Consider the following 17,521-nt stretch of genomic DNA (forward strand, 5'->3'; position numbering starts at 1 on the left):
GTGTCTCAGAGATGTTCTCTGGAGCACTCTGCCTAGTCACCCCAATGTAGAGGAGACTGCATCGGGAGCAACGGATACAGTAAATGACATGTGTGGAAGTGGAGGTGAAACTTTGATGGATGTGGAAGGCTCCTTTGGGGCCTTGGACAGAGGTCAGGGGGAAGGTGTGGGTGCAGGTTTTACAATTCCTGCGGTGGCAGGCGAAGATGCCAGAAGGGGAGTGTGGGTTGCTAGGGGGCGTGGACCTGACCAGGTAGTTGCAGAGGGAGCGGTCTTTACGGAAAGCGGAAAGGGGTGGAGAGGGAAATATATCTCTGGTGGAGTCTGTTTGTAGGTGTAGAAATGGCAGAGGATGATGCAATGTACGCGGAGGTTGGTGGGACTCTTCTGTCCTTCTCACAGTTGTAGGAGTGGGGTTCGAGGGCAGAGGGGCAGTATGTGAATGAGATGCGCTGGAGGGCATCATCAACCATGTGGGAGGGGAATTGGTGATCTTTAGAGAAAGAGGCCATCTGGTGTGGTCTGTGGTGGAACTGGTCCTCCTAACAGCAGATGTGATAGAGGCGGAGGAATTGGGAATAAGGGATAGTATTTTTGCAGGAAGCAGTGTAATCCAAGTAGCTGTGGGAGTCAGTGGGTTTGTAGAAAATGTCAGTGTTGAGTCAGTCACCGTTGATGGTGATGGAGAGGTCCAGGAAGGGGAGAGAGGTGTCAGAGATGGTCCAGGTGAATTTAAGGTCGGGGTGGAATATGTTGGTGCAGTTAATGAACTGTTCAACCTCCTCGTGGGAGCACGAGGTGGCGCCGATGCAGTCATAAACATAGCAGAGGAAAAGGTGGGGAGTGATGCCAGTGTAACTCCGGAAGATAGACTGTGCCACACAGCCGACAAAGAGACAGGCATAGCTGGGGCCCATGCGGGTACCTGTGGCTACCCCTTTCGGCCAGAGGAAGTGGGAGGATTTGAAGGAGAAATTGTTGAGGGTGAGGACCAGTTCAGCCAAACGAATAAGACTGTTAGTGGAAGGGTGCTGGTGGGGACACTGGGAGAGGAAGAAACTGAGGGTTTGGAGGCCCAAGTCATGGCGGATGGAGGTGTAAAGGGACTGGATGTCCATGATGAATCCATGGAGGTCCATGGGGAAGAAATGTAACCTAGCAAAGAACTGGCAATCTGAAACAAAAGCAGAAATTGATAAGAGAGAAAAAGGAGTTAATGTTTAAGAGTCTTCAGAAGAGCCACTGGACTCAAAACATTAGTTCTGCTTTCTTCCCACAGATGCTGCCAGACCTGCTGAGTTGCTCCAGCGATTTCTGTTTTTGTTTCAGAAAATGTAACTCATACAGGCAATCTGTTGCAGGCACCTCTGGATATATCTCATTATTAATATTATAATCACTTGCACTTTCTTAAAATTGACAATGTTTTGTTCAGGAGTGAAATTATGCAATTTGTTGGCAAACTGGTCATTCGCTGTCAGGTCTGAATTGGTCTTTGTGAAAAAGGATGCAATGCTGAGGGTAAGAATTTCACATCTGAACCTGTGATAAGAAAATTCTGCATAAATCTTGGTGTATTACAGAAACTAACTATTAGTTGTCATGTGGTGTCCCAAGTTTATAAATTCCATTAAAAGAAACCACTGAGTTGAGAAATAAAAGTTGCAGATGTAGAAGAGGGCCTCGAGATCATAACAGATCCTGTTAGGATTAAACTAAGTAATAATTAATTCAGCCACATTGATCTTGGAACTGAAAATACTTGAAACTTAATTGAGTTACATACAAAGATCTCTATTCAAGTCATTCTGTTTAACAATTTAGGACACCATATAACAATTCACCTATTTATTAATTCACATACAGAAACAATTTTAAAGCAATATTCTCAAACTTACTTTATAATCCCATCTTCTAAGTAAATATCAGCAAAAAATGACTGGTCATCGTTGACTATTTTCCCTCCTTTAATCAGTAAGCGATCACTCTGGAAGGAATATTTAAATAATTAAACAGTTAAAATGTGCTTTTACTGAATGATGAAGAAAACATTGTAAACATCAATATTGTGAGTTTACAATGTTCATTAAAGCAGATTATTTGAGTAAGAATACAGTATTAGCATCCAGAGTTTCTTTAATATTGTTATTTACTTTATTCCAGGGATTTGGTTGGCTTGGATGCAGTGTGATGCTAATAACATGCGCTTAATTCCCACATCAGCTGAGTTGACCATGCAGGATTGTCCTTCTCACCCTCTCCCCTCACCTGAGGCGTGGTGAGCCTCAGGTTAAACCACCACCAGGTGTCTCATTCTAATGAGAGAGTGCAGCCTTTTGGTTTGGTAAGACTATGGTGACTTTACCTTTGCATATCTTTATAAATGAGAACATCACTATGAAGATCATTTTCCTTTAGTTTATTCATGGAATGTGGGCACAGGTGAGCTGAGCCAGCATTTATTGCACATCCCTAATTGTTCTTGAAAGGATGGTGATCAAGTTCCTTCTCGAACCACTGCTGTGGTTTAAGTAGACGCATAGTACTGTTAGGAAGCAAGTTCCAGGATTTGAACCAGTAATAAAGAAAGGAACAGTGATACAGTTGCAAATCAAACTGTGTAGTTTGGAGGGAAACATGCAGGTGGTAGAGTTCCCATGTGTCTGCTCCCTTTGTCCTTCCACAAAGTTGAGGGAGTGGAAAATGTTGTTGAACAAGGCTTATAAATGTTGCACACTGCTGCCAGTATGTGTCAGTAGTGCAGAGTATGAATGTTTAAGTGGTTAATGTCAATCAACTGAGCTGTTGCATTCTGGATGGTGTCGAGCTTTTTGGGTGTTGTTGAAGTTGCACTCGTCCGGGCAAGTGGCAAGTATTCCATGACATTCCTGATTTGTGTCATGTAGACAATGAATAGGCATTGGAGAGACAGGAGGTGTGTTACTCATCACAAAATTCACATCTCTATCCTGTTCTTGTAGCCACAATATTTGTAGATATTTTTAAATTAAGCGGTTCCCATGTCTTATGGCATAGAGGTAGAGCCACTACCACTACACCATAAGTACGGTTCATAGTATTTATATGGCTCATCAAATTACGTTTCTAGTGAATAGTAACCCCCAGGATGTTGATGATGAGGGATTCAACAGTGGTAATACCACTGAATATTAAGGGGAGATGGTTAGGTTCTGTCTCGCTGAAGATGGTCAACAACAGGCACTTATCCAGTGTGACTGTTTCTTGTCATTTATCAGTCCAAGACTGCATGTTGTCCAAGTCTTGCTGCTTATGGACACAGAAGGGTCACAAACACTGCAATCATCAGCAAACATGCCTACTTCTGATCTTTTGCTGGAAGGTAGGTCCTTAATTAAGGCACTGAAGTTGGTTGGATCTACAACATATCCTGAGGAACTTTTGAACAATATCCTGGAGCTGAGGTGATTCACCTCCTACAATCATTACCATCCTCCTTGGTGCTAGGTATTACTCCAAACAGCGGAGAGGCTTCCCCCATCTCCAATTCCCATTAATTTCATTTTTGTTCAGAATCCTGAAGTATAACCTAGGGAAAGACTTGTCTCTTAAAAAAGGAACAGTAAAAAAGGGTCCATTTTTGATAGACAATTTTAAGCATATGTTTTTAAATTTCTCATCCTTTCCTTTTTCTATTGCTCTTCTCATGAAGTACTCAAAAATGGTAAGTCCAGATGCATTTTTGGACCTTTAGAAGAACAACACAATAATGAAGATGAAACTACATAATACCTTATCATGGGCACATTCATACTTTTGTAGTACAGGCACTACTGTATGTAGTACCGGCACTATTGTATGTAGTACAGGTACTATTGTATGTAGTACAGGCGCTACTGTTTGTAGTATGGGCACTATTGTATGTAGTACAGGCACTATTATATGTAGTACAGGCACTACTGTATGATGGGCAGATGAGGCTGCCAACCTGTACACAGCAAAATCCACAAACAGAAAATAAATGAATTAAAAAAAATAAAAATGAACTGTGGATGCTGGAATTCAGAAACAAAAACTGAATAAGAACTGAGGAAGAATAACTGGACCTGAATCATTAACGCTACTTTCTCTCCACAGATGATGCCTGAACTGCTGAGTTTCTTCAGCAATTTATGTTTCTGTTTGTGAATAAAAAATTAATCAGTTTTTAATGGTTTTCGTTGAAGAAGGAAAGCTGACCAGGACAACAGAGGAATTTGACACTTTTCTTTGAATAAAATCAAGTGACCTTGAATATTCCCTGAGTTAATAAAAGAGGCTTTGGTTTTATGTGACTTCAGAAATATGGCATCACTGTGGCTCTTACTATTGAGTTTGGTGTTACAATCTACTTTATATGTTTAAATCTCACAATCTTTTCGCTCTGAACGTAGCACTGTTCCAACCAAAACCTGAAGTTTGATGAATACTTATGCAGTGATTTAACTCCAAAGAATTAGAAATGATTCATTCTGAGACTCTATGATTGAATGACCTACACATGGAATCAAAACACATTCTTCTACTGCTCTTCACAGTGGAAAATAAGGCAAGATGCTGGTCTACTGGCTCCCATGACTCACCACTGTTGTATGACTTTCCATTGTATACCAAAGCAAACACTGGTGCATATTCCATTATTAATAGGAGTTGGAATTCCTGTTGGTAGTGGAGATAATTAATTACACATCATTAACATGTCAATTTTATTATCTGAGAAAGGTTTCCAACATTTCCTCTGATGTTGTGGAAGCAGCTAGCTATACCGTCCAGAATAGGGCATTGGTGATACTGTTATTATGATGAGAATACATCAGACTCTTCTACTAACCCAGAGTTGCAGCAGCCAGATCAATGAAAGATATTTGAAATGTCAATGAGTTTAGGGCTGTGAGGAATTGGCATGAAAGAGGAGTTGAGGTCAGGGCAGATCAACCATGATTTTATAGAATGGCAGGACAGGCTTAGAGCTGAACGGCTCACTGCACCCATTTTTTTATATTCTTGTGTTAACCCATTCAAGTCACTAGTCATATAGATGTACAGCACAGAAACAGACCCTTTGGTCCAACTTTGGTCCATGCTGGTCAAATATCCTAACCCAAACTAGAACCATTTGCCAGCACTTGGCCGAAATCCCTCTAAACCCTTCCTATTCATATACACATCCCGATGCCTTTTAAATGTGCAATTGTACCAGCCTCAAGAAGTAGTCACTTTAACCTCAGCAGACTCATATTGATGCTTATGCACAATGCTTGCAGATTACAAAATATGGCTCCTGACAGTTGTTGCTTACACAGACAGCATGCTTGGCATGGTTTGGATGCAGCTTTTATCAGATTGATGCAAATAACAGATTTAAGAGGTTTATTTTGGAATAGTGAAGTCATTATAGCTGAAAGCATTTGTACAGAGGATATGAATTTATCTAGAGACATTTGTTAATGTAAGGAGAGTTTTTTTTGGGTTGAGATCTCTTGTAAAAGCACAGCAAAGAGAAGTTGCAAGCACAATGTTTTCTTCTGCTTCCTTTTCCTGTTTATGAGCTTTTCAGAATGTTTTAGACATTGGGTCTGAGGGCATTCTGCCTTCATAATCTCTATGATGCCTCTTTGCAAGGCAATTTGTGCAACATACAATAGACACTAAAAACCACAAACTATAAGAATATGTTGCCAAAATTGCTGGTTACATCCAGGCGTCAGAGAAAATTAATGAAGGACTGAATAATTAATAACTTGATGAAAGTCAGATTCTTTGGAATCTGTGTCAATATATTGCCGATTAATTAGAATGTTTTCAGTACTGCTTAAGAAAGGTAGAACTGTGAATGAATGAAACTGATTTACTAATTACAAGAAAATTTTAAAAATGAAAATTGAGAAAACCTACAACATGTATCAAGGTATTACGTATTGTTTTGTTTCCCACTGATATGCATACTATATCATGAATGGTTATATTTAGGTAATCAATGCCGAAGTAATTAGTGGAGGTTGGTTTGCTCAGTTATACAGTCATAGAATTATACAGCATAGAAACAGACCCTTTGCTCCAACTCATCCATGCCAACCTCTATTAGGTCACCCAGTTGGCTTAAAATGCAGAGTGATGCTCAACAGTGTGAGTTTAGTGTGTGTATCTGTCTGGGTCTCTATAAAGTTTCTACTTTACCCCACAACTGAGGCACAGTAACTCTCAGGTTAACCTGCCACTAGTCATCTCTCCCTGCTGAGAGAGCAGGAACAGGGTGACTTTGCTTTCACTGATATTTAGGTAGCATGCAAGAAATTCTGACACGAAGTATCTATTACAGTTCTGTTCATTCAATTTTTAGAAATTCCAAGATGTAATCGTCTGCTCATTTTCCACAGATAGTAATGGTTTAACATTATTGGTACGTCTGCACAATATTGTAATCACTTAGTTTTCCCTGTAAATGATATCTGCCAAAGTAGCATATTCAAATTAAAGTACTGCATTTAGAGTAAAATGGCTAATGTTGATTTGAAGGAATGAGTGCTGAAGTTCAGCTAAGTAGTTTTGCAGGGGATGAATTAGAAAAAGGGGGACAAATTTCTGCAGAATCCTTTTGAGCAGGTCCATGGAAGAGTAGATGTCTCCCACCCGTGTAGCTATAGTGTCTGTAAATTCAAAGGGCTCAATTTTAAATTATTAAACAAATGGATTTTGGGAGGGTCAGCATTGGACCCAGAGGCTCTTAAAGGCATAGCAACAATGTTTTAAGACACTATGGGTTTTCTTCTGGTTTTAATGTGCTGGACATAATGAACTCCACACCACTTTGGCACTTGTATTATGGGTTTACCTGTTCATTTATCAGCAGTTGAATTTATGCTATTATCAAATTTGCTTAGATTTGTGATAAGTCCTGGTAGATACAGAATCTTCCCCAAAATTGACTTTTCAGCATCTCATCTCCTGAGCAGGTAATGCAAATGAAAAACATACCAAATGCTCCACACCTTTTAAGACCAATAAAATTCTGGCAGCTTGATTTGGCCATGCAATGAAATATCCCCTTCCCCTCCAGGCAAGCCCTCTCTCGAGACTCCAGTATCATCATGGAGACAAGGTCAATCCTAAATGATTTTTCTCCGACAAACATCTTTCCTTTCCCCATTTTTTGGTTCTTACCTCCAAATCCAAATGCAAGGAGTTCATATATTTCTTTCACTCAAAACCTGTCATTCATCTACTTGGTGGCCCCATCTGGTTCTCCTTTTCCCCCCAACCCATTCTCCTTTGCTCCCCAGTCATACAATTCTCCCTCATTGCTCCTCCTACTCTCATCAGTCTGTTACCATAACCAAATCCTACTCCCATTCCCTTGACCCAATACTGATAAGAGTCCTAACCACTCAATCATCAACTACAATTTTTTTGACATTATAAGATATTCCTTCTCCAATAACCCCCATTTTCCTCATATTTAAAACCACTGCTATTCATTACTTCTCTATGCACTTTGAATACTCCTCCACTATCTTCAATTGAATCCCTATTCCTAACTTTGTTATTCTCTTAAAGAATCTCTAATGAATTAATATCACCTTTCTCAGTGCTTACCTCTCCCTTTGTTTGAATTCCTTCAGTGATATTTCCCATTTGTTGCAGATGTCCGCAATGAAAATCTTTCTGACTTAATTGCAACATTATCTCATTGTGACTCAACTTCTATGTGTTCTTTGTACAACTGACCATTTCAGGCTGATCCTTTGCTTTTCTCTGCAGTATCTCACACACACACACATATTTGCTCCGACTTGTCCTAATGTAACTAGTGTTTTTCTGCAATGTTTTCGCACCATGACCCCTAATAGTTACCCTCAACAGGATCCAGACAATATCCTTATTTTATTACTATTTCTTGGCTAAATGCTTGCACATAAATGGAGGGTAGTGTCCATATATACTTCACCCTTTCTTTTACATAGTTAACTCCAAGATTGTTACGATGCTCTGGGCAACATCTTGGCTGAAATTAAATCATGGGAAGCTAGAAAAATCTCAAACTTTACATCTGCAAAATTATCCTGTTTATCTCCTAACAGAAAATATATCCCTTGTCAAACACTTTGTCTGTTGTTTCTGACTGAGCTTGATGCAACAACCCATTGTTCTGTTTAACCTAGGTTGAGCCTCAAACTTCAAATTCATCACAAGAGTTAATTTTCCCTTCAAAAATATAGCTCATCTTCCTGCACCATTATCACTGAATGTATCATCCATTTGAAAACACAACTTCATCCATATTCCACAGGTTGTTGTCCCCAGCTCCAATTTATACAAATTCCAATTTATCCTTTAACTAGGAGTTGTCCTATAATAAGACCCAGTCATGTAGCTTTGCCACTGGCTCTCCACTCCAGAAAGCGTTAGTTGAAAACTGCCTTTTTATTCCCCTTTCACCTGGATCTGGTTCTACATTTAAAATCACTTCCAGACCAAAGGACCACCCTTTATTCTTTGGCCCCGATCGACTGTGTGGGCCTTTCCCATTCATTTTTACAAATGATAGAAAATTTTTCATTGCATCCAGCACAACTTCCCACAAAGCTTCACTGCCTTGATTCACATTTATTCCAAAGTCTTCTGAAAATCAAAATCCTTGGGATCATGCCTTCGATCACCTATCCTACTAGCATCAATTTCTAAAACTGAAAGGACTGCATACGCTGGAAATCAAAAACAAAAAGAGAAATTGCTGGAAAATCTCAGCAGGTCTGGCTGCATTACAGAGAGAAATCAGAGATAACATTTCAGGTCCAATGAGTTGGGTGGCACTGTGGCTCAGTGGTCAACACTGCTGCCAGGGACCCAGGTTCAATTCCAGCATCAGGTGACTGTCTGTGTGGGGTTGCACATTCTCCCCGTGTCCGCATGGGTTTCTTTCAGGTGCTCCAGTTTCCTCCCACAGTCCAAAGGTGTGCAGATTAGGTCACTTGACCATGCTAAATTGACCATAGTGTCCAGGGGTGTGGGGAATACAGGGGGTGAGTCTGGGTGAGATGCTCTTCGGAGGGCCGGTGTGGACTTGATGAGCTGAATGGCCTGCTTCCACACTGTGGGAATTCTGAGTTCTGAGGAAGGGTCATTGGACCTGAAATTGATTTCTCTGATGCTACTAGACCTGCTGAGCTTTTCCATCTATTTCTTCTGTACCCCAGTCGTTGTACGTTATCTTTGAACGGTTCTTATAATAATGCTAACATGCAAGTACAACTGCTTTGTGACACAAGGAGCCCTTTGTAAGTACAGTCGGACCACACCCCTCCTTGAGAAAAGAAATGGCCCATGTTACTGAAAGAAGAGCAAAATGCTATCAGATCAAACCTCAGTTTTGCCTTCACCCTTTTATCATTTCAAGGGCGGAAAACGATTTTGGGGAGAGTGGGTGGTTATTCAGTAATTACTTTGATCCTCCCCTTTGACATTATTATTTCTCTCTAACATTTCCAGGCAACGGCGCGAGACGAAAAGGGTGGGTGTGAATACTCGGGACTGTGGTTTGGTATTTTTTTGCAGCTTTAACATTTGCATTCGGTTCGCCGACCGGCAATCCAGGTTCAGTTACATCTCTAGAAATCGACAAAAGACGGTGGCGAGCGGCCGCAGATTCCTCTCTGGAAAACAGCAACTACGCCCAGTTTTTTGCAACAAAACCCAGCAAACACAAAGGGGGCGAGATGGAAAAGATGAATGGGCTGTGAGTGCGCATGCCCGCACCCTCCTCTCTTTCTCTCCCGTCTTTCTGTTTTTAAAAGAAAGAGGTGAATAATTCAGATGCAATCAAACCTGAAAGGGGATTTTGTTTTTTTCTTTTGGTTATTAGAGAGGGCAGCAACTGGTCGAGATGTATTCCCTCCCCACCCCAATAATTTATTGTTAGGAAAAACTGTAGCCAGATTTTGTTTCTAAGCCTTGACACGCACTTTTTGGGGGAGAGGAGTGGGTGGTGCTGAGGATTTCTTCAGAATGAAATCACTGCATTACACTGAAAATGCAAACTGTGGGGAGAACTTGTGAGCGAGTGACCTGCTTTTAGTGCGTATTGGATTCCTCCCCACCTCCCTCTGGCTGCTGGTGCTGGGGCAGCCCCTGGATGTGTCCGTTGAAGACGGCGCGGTCCCTCCGTCCCTAAAACACAGAGGCATCCTGCGTTTTTTTTTGTGTGTGTTGTGTTCACGTCCCGTTTTCCATCCCACCTTCTCCCTCAGCCCCCTCTCAGCCTCGCTGTTCATTACACACACGGCGCCATTTTCAGACCGATGAGGATAATATTAGAGGAAAGCATTGCTGTACAGGCTCCGGCACTCACCTCACTCTGAAAGCCACAGACAGACAGAGAGAGAGAGAAATCAGCCCCCGGGGGGGCTGTGCAAGCCGCACTGTCACTGAGGCGAGTCCTTACCGTGATCCGCGGGATATTCTTCTTGCCTTGGTAGGACAACATGTTTTTCTGAGCTCCGGCCGATTCTGATGCAGACCACTGGGCGCTGCTTTTTTGTGTGTGTGTTTGATTGCTGTCCTCTCTCCGGCTGTCGCTCGAGTGAACGATCGGTGAGATCAAGGTGGGGGGGGGGGAGGTGTGGGTTTGGGGGTAGAGGCAGAGAGGGAGTCGCTTTCTGATGTCTCTCTCTCTCTTTTTTTCCCGGTGGTGCTGAAAATGGTGCTTGCTCAGAGAGCTCCGCAGCACAGGCTTGGCACCGCCTCGACCCTGCTCCCCGCCCCCTTCCTCCAGCAAGATCCCAGACCATCTCCCTGATTAGCATTTCCCAGCTCCCCCCACCCCCTGCATTCAGCAGCATCGGAGAGTCCAACAGCAGCCTTGACGGTGCAGGGTGGAGGCTGCAGCAATCTCTCCCCACCCCCACCACCAATAAATCCATCACAGTCTATCGGCAGCCTTTTGTTGGCAATAATTTCCACTATTGCACAGGGAACCCATCCATTTTTAAAGAGGACTTTACCGATCGATGACAATACGTTAGCAAAATAATTCCACCTTAAGTATTAATTTAAAGCAAAAATTGAACGTAAAGTCAATTCAGTAGAATACTTATTGAAATGCGAATCATCCTAAGATTTAAAAGTGAATACATAATTTTAGATGGTTCGATATTAGATTATTTATTCTGTTTATTGTTAGATTTTTTTCAGTCGCTGGCTCAATCATAGTCTTTGGACAACAAGACCTTAAGGACTCCCAGTTTAATAAAAATGAAGAAACATCCTCTGTGTTTGTTCGTTATCCTCTGGGATTGTTAACAAACCCTCCTGATCCATCATCCACGCTAGAAAATGTCACTCATCACTGATTTTTTATAGAGAGAGATTTATTTATGCGGTTCCTTTGGTTTATGGTATGCACCGGATGATCAATAAAGATGGAAAGATACAGAATCTCTTTGGGGAGTCTCGTTCTGTCACAAACGGCTCCGTCCACAATCTGACAGTTGACCGACAGTAATGAAGGCTGGGTGGGGATCAGTCATATACACGTGAATGCCTTTTGTCCTAGTCTCTCTCCCGCCCCTCCAAACACACACACACACACACACAGAGAATAGCGGTATCCTGCCACTTTTTCCACAGTGGTGTAGTGCTGTAATAGACTCGACTCAGGAACTCGGGCCCCCGCTGAATGTTCCTGCACTCACTTCAGAATCACAAGGCAGAAGTTGCAGAGAAAGTTCATGGGCCGACACAGTGGGAGCAAAAGGAGGACCATCAGAGTCTCCACACCAATATTAAAACACAGACAACCACTCTTTAACATGGGACAGAAACTTTGGCTTCTAATAATAAAGCCCGAAGGAAAGCTAAGGTCTTGCCAGGCTAACATTAAAAGCTAAATAGCTGCACGTATGGGATAAAGCGTTTCAGTGATCAATTTCACAGCGTATAGTCACATATTATATACATATAATGGAACCCGGACAAGCGAATATCAACTGGGGTCCATCTCAATTCTAATTTGAAACCAATATATTCCCGTGTTCATATTTATAAACTTATTTTCCAGTTTTATAAGGTCGGTAATTTCATGCACGCGATCTCAGCTATTTGACACATTCGATGAGGAGTGATGTATTTATTGTTACCTGTGTGTGTTGTTGGGGGAGAGAGTTTCCTGCGTGCAGTCTCGGTGAGTGATCCCCGGTCTCAGAGAGACTGCACAGCTCACTGAGATCACTGCCGCTCTCACTCCGCCCGTCCGACTCCAGGGAAACCTGGCTCGTCTCGTTCCTGCCCGCACTCCGGCCGCTCCGCTTGCCCACGCTCAATGAGTCGAAGTCGATGGTTTTATTTTCGTAAGCGCCCTCCACATTGCAGAACATGCCCCCGTACTTCTGGCGGGGCTTGGGGCTGCTCGTGCCCAGTTTGGCGAAATAAACCGGCGGGTCCTCTGGCTCGTCCTCCGGAACCCGGAGCTGCTTTCCAGCCATGGTCAGGGTCAGCAATGGGAATCCTATGGGTCAGTTGCACCAGGCTGGACTGTGGACACACTGTCTGCCTCTCTCTTATCGCCCTCCTCCTTATCTCTCTCTGCCCCCTCCCTCCTTCTGCCTCTCTCCCCCCCGTCTCTATCCCTCTTTCCACCTGACTCTCTCTCTGCGTCCCTCTATAATTCTTTCTCTCTTTATCGCTCTGTCTCTCTCTATCTACCCTTCTGCCTCTCTCTCTGCCTCTCCCTGTCTCTATGTCTTTCTCCTCTCTGCCGTTCACTCCATTGCCTTCCCCATTTCTTTGCCTCTCTCTCACTCCATCTCTCTGCTTCAAACTCTTTGCCTTCCTCCCTCTCTCGCTGCCTCCCTTTAAAGTTACTTGTAGCAGGTCACTGGTGTGGCGGAAAGGACAGGCTTCAGCCGCCTGTGCCTCGCCCCCACTTCCTGCATTACTCTATCTCTTAACGAGAAACCGCCTCGACCTCTGGAGCCAGGAGCGAGAGGAGCTGTTCAGAGACTCTGGTGCTGATGGGAGACGATCCAGGAAATGACGGGATCTGTTTGGAACTGGTCATGAAGTAACCACAGAGTCTCCAACACGTGCTCACAATCTCCAAACTCAGCTCAGTGTGGAGCACCCACATTATCAAAGGGACGGAACTTCTTTGCAATAAGTAATTATGGTGGAGGGCAGCGTCCTCACTCCGGAAATACACCATGGTGACTGATAGTGTGCCGTTGATGAGCACCAACTTGAAATGTTGGAGGTTTCGTGGGGGATTTCGACAGTATTGATTACTTTCTGATATAACGTTTTCTCCAACATGCTCACGGCTCCATTCTCGGAACAACCACTCTCTTTCACCACCAATGCCAAAGGTTGTTTTGAATTCTCGGCTTAGGCAAGGAGTGAATTAATTAACAATGAATATCCACACCAAAAAAAAAATCAAAATCTGGTCCCAAGCCATTGGCCAAACGTTAGGCTGATGTTGTGCGCGGTCACCGAGCAACGGGCACTGTTTAACCGCCGGTGTGCCCCTTTTCGGTATTAATGTCGTTAAAAAGGCAACGCTGCTGGAACGCATGGGTTGTGTGCGCAATGTGTTTTTGGGGACAATTTGGCTATTTACTGACAATTAACATGCAGCAGGTTCCGAGGGCGCCTGTCACAATAGCACAAGTCTGAAAACCCGTGTTTACAGAAGAGATGATTAATCAAATCATTTAATCTTTTAAAAGTTGGCCATTCCTGATTCGTTCAGTTGAAATCCAATGAAAACAAAGTAAAAGCAATAGGAACGTTGCCTGGTGAGGAAAATCCAAACATGGCACATATAAGTAAAATGCAGCTGAAAAGAATGTACTGAACAAGTTGCATCTTAAGATCATTTCTGCTCGTTATTCTTTCATCCTTTAATATTGTCCACCAGCTTTCTTTTTCGTGTGTGAGCAGGAAGGAATCCTCCAAACCCACATAGAACTAACCTCTCTAATAATTGTTCGCTCCTATAAGTCCATTCATTTAACCTTCTCAGTTTTGTCGCCCTTTGTACAATGTCTTTGTATCTATTCATGTTGCGAGGAGCCGCATTAGCCAGTAGCGAGTGAATATTACTCATGTTGCCTTATATTCTATAAGATTGCTTCTAGTTTTTAACATTGACATTTTTACAATACACTATGACACTTGTATGACCGCGATTTTATGTTCAAGGAATTATTTTTATGTATATTTTAGCTCTAGATTTTGCTAAATAGTTGATATTCCTTGGTGCTATTGTCAGACATTTCTATGAAAAATGATTTGATATGACATTATCTGGTTACTAAATCTTACTCAATCTTCTTCAACATTCCCTTTCCCATTACTTGGCGACTTCTTGATACCCACACATTCGGTTTATGGTAAATTGCAGAATCCAATGAATAATATTGCACAGAAGAGGAAATCCACTCAGCCCAGTTCAATCAGGCTCTTGGAAACAGCTGTCCAATTAATACAACTTATCTGCTGTTTCTCTCTGGCCTTGCAATTCATTTTGCCCTTCCAGAATTCAACTACCACCACATTCTCAGGCAGTACATTAGAAGTGCAGAAAGGTAACAGCACAGAAAAAAAGAAGCCAATTGGTCCATTGTGTTTGCACCAGTTCATTGAGTTTTTTCCCCCTTATCACTGGTGATTCCATCACCAGTTGTACCCTATTTCCCTTGGTTCTCAATGGGTGCAGTTTCTCTCTCTGTATAGATCTGACATGATTTTGAACATTTCCACCAAATCTCCCCTGAACCTTCTCTGCAGAGAACAATCAGTCTATTCAGTCTTCTCCGGTCTTCTTTATGTAACTGAAGTCTCAGAAATCTCTGTTCTGTCCGCTATAAAGAATTCGCCTCCCTCGTAAAGTGGTGTGCCCAGAATTGGACACAATACTCTGAAGCCAAGAATGTGCTTTATAAAAGTTAATCATGAGTTTCTTGCTTTTGTACTCTCTGGCTTTATTTATAAAGTTCATGATCTTACAAGGCTTCTGAACAGCTGTCTCAGCTTGCCTTGCCATCTTCAATGACTTGTACATAAAAGTGCCCTACTCTCTGTTCTTGCAACGTCTTTAGAATTGTATTCTTTAATTTATGTTGCTTCTCCTCAATTTACCTCACAAAATATGTAATTTTACACTTCTCTGGGTTGAATTGCTTCTTTCACATATCTGCCCATTTCACCAGTCTGAATTATACCACTGCCCTCCTCATGGTCAACAGCATTTTCAAGCCGAGAATCAGATGAATGTTGTGAAACTTGAAAGGGTTTAAAAAGGATTTACAAGGATATTGCTGGGGTTGGAGGGTTTGAACTATAGGGAGAAGCTGAATAGGCTGGGGCATTTTTCCCTGGAGCGTCAGAGGCTGAGAGGTGACCTTAGAGAGGTTTATAAAACCAGGAAGCACATGGATAGGGTGAATAGACAAGGTCTTTGGCCAGGGGTGGGGGAGTCCAAATCGAGAGGGGAAAGATTTAAAAGGGTCCTAAGGAGCAAAACTTTCAGGCAGAGTGTGGTGCATGTATGGAAAGAGCTGCCAGAGGAAGTGGTGCAGGCTGGTACAATTACAACATTTAAATGGAATCTGGATGAGTAGAAAGGGTTCAGAGGGATAAGGGCCAAGTGCTGGCAAATGGGACTAGATTAATGTGGGATATCTGGTTGGCATGGATGATTTGGACCAAGTGTCTGTTTCCATGCTGTACATCTCTATGACTCTACGACCCAATCTACAAATTTTGAAATTCTGCCCTGAACACCCAAGTCTAGGTCATTAATTTATATCCCTCCCTGCTCTTACATTACTGCATGGACTACAAATGTGCCACAGTGTGACTCACCACCTTACTAACCCATTGATCACAGAATGACAAGAACTGCTGACTCATAAGTGATTCCCACATTCCATCAATTAATAAAATGAACCCGAGGGAATCTCACTGGCACAAATAAAATTTCTCAGCACTGCCACTCAGCCAACTTTGTATTAAATTGCCACTGCCTCTTTTAACATGGGCCTTGCCTTTGCTAGCAAATTTAGTACAAGGAAGTTTATCAAGTGTCTTTTGCAAATCTGTGTACACTACTAAAATACCTTACCCTTATCAACTTAATAAAAAAAAACAATCAATTTAATTAAGCATAATTTCCCTTTTACAAACCTATGCAGGCTTTCCTTAACTAGTCAGCACTTGTTCAAGTACAATGAAGTTTGCCCCACATTATCATTTCTATATGTTTTAATTCCCATCAAGCTTAAGCTGATTAATCTACAGTTCCTGGATTTATCTGTACAATTTTTTTTAACATTAGCAATTTTCCAATCTTCTATCAGTACCCACATATCTTAAAGAGGATTGGAATGGCCCTCTGCCATTTCCATTTGTACTTCCCTTCAGAATCACGTCGTTCATCTTTTCCTAGTTGCTTCTCAACATTATATGCAGCCTATTTTGATTCTTTATCATCTTTTACTCCATCCAGTATCTCCTCTTTTACTCTAAACATTGGTCATATGTTCTTCCTATGAATTAACTAATGTCAGGCTAACTGGACTGTAGTTCTGTGTTTTTTCTTTTCCTCCTTTCTTGAAAAGCCACTTACACTTGCTAACTTCCATAATCCAATGGAATCTATAGAATTTCAGAACATCATGCCTAGCACAATCATTGTGTCTGCAGTTAGCTAATCCAGAACACTAAGATCAATCCATCATGTCCTTTGTTGGACATTAATTCCTTGGTGTTACTCCAAAACTTTTTCTCTGCCAATACTAATTACCTAAATTTCCTCACTCTTTTTAGCTGATAGTGTACCTTTTATTTCTGGTTTGGACTTTATTTCTTCTACCGTGAAGACAACAGAAAATATTTTTTTATTGCCTCTTCATTAAAAATTCTTCTATCTCTGCTTCTGAGTGACCAATATTCACTTTAGGTATTCTTTTCCATTTGATGAATTTATAAAATTCTTAATTTTTTTATGTTATTGTTCAGTTTCTTTCTCATTTTATCAATTTTTTTGGTGGCTCTTTGTTACTTTTGAAAACATTCTCAATCCTCAGACTTGTTCATGCTCTTTTCAGATTATAAACTTATTATTTTAATCTAATACAATTTTTATAGAAAATAGAACCACAATACCAAGAGGTCAGAGAAAAATAAAGTTAAAAAGACACACAGCAGCTACTCCCCAAAACTCCTTGAACCGAACTTTCTAAACTCATGACTCCACAACCCAGAAGGACAATGACAATGAAAGTATGCTAATACTGTACTATGATCTGTAAGTTCTCCTCCAAAACAAATACATCCTCACTTGGAAAGTCGTTCCTTCATTGCTTTTGGATTGAAAAGTTGGAACTCCCCCTCCTAACAGCATTATGGGTGCTCTTGTATTTCTGATGAAGGGCTGATGTCTGAAATGTTGATTCTCCTGCTCCTTGGATGCTGCCTGACATGTTGTGCTTTTCCAGTGCCACACTTT

General features: G+C 41.8%; 1 protein-coding gene across 2 annotated transcripts in view; it reads right to left on the minus strand.

Moving 5' to 3' along the window:
- Positions 1 to 12,599, minus strand: part of LOC122561120 (dihydropyrimidinase-related protein 2-like) — a 37,878-nt gene extending 25,279 nt beyond the window's left edge. The window contains exons 1-2 of one of the 2 annotated variants that reach the window (XM_043712564.1): positions 12,150 to 12,599; positions 1,899 to 1,987 (exon numbers count right to left, since the gene is read on the minus strand). In XM_043712564.1, the coding sequence (XP_043568499.1) occupies positions 1,899 to 1,987; positions 12,150 to 12,494 (434 nt within the window). In that variant the 5' untranslated portion in view covers positions 12,495 to 12,599. Of the gene's footprint in view, positions 1 to 1,898; positions 1,988 to 10,456; positions 10,776 to 12,149 lie in introns of those variants that run through there. The other variant, XM_043712565.1, reaches the window with a different exon arrangement.
- Between the last annotated feature and the right edge of the window lie 4,922 nt (positions 12,600 to 17,521).

Source organism: Chiloscyllium plagiosum, chromosome 22 (assembly GCF_004010195.1).
Source record: "Chiloscyllium plagiosum isolate BGI_BamShark_2017 chromosome 22, ASM401019v2, whole genome shotgun sequence".
In the NCBI taxonomy this organism is placed as follows: domain Eukaryota; kingdom Metazoa; phylum Chordata; class Chondrichthyes; order Orectolobiformes; family Hemiscylliidae; genus Chiloscyllium; species Chiloscyllium plagiosum.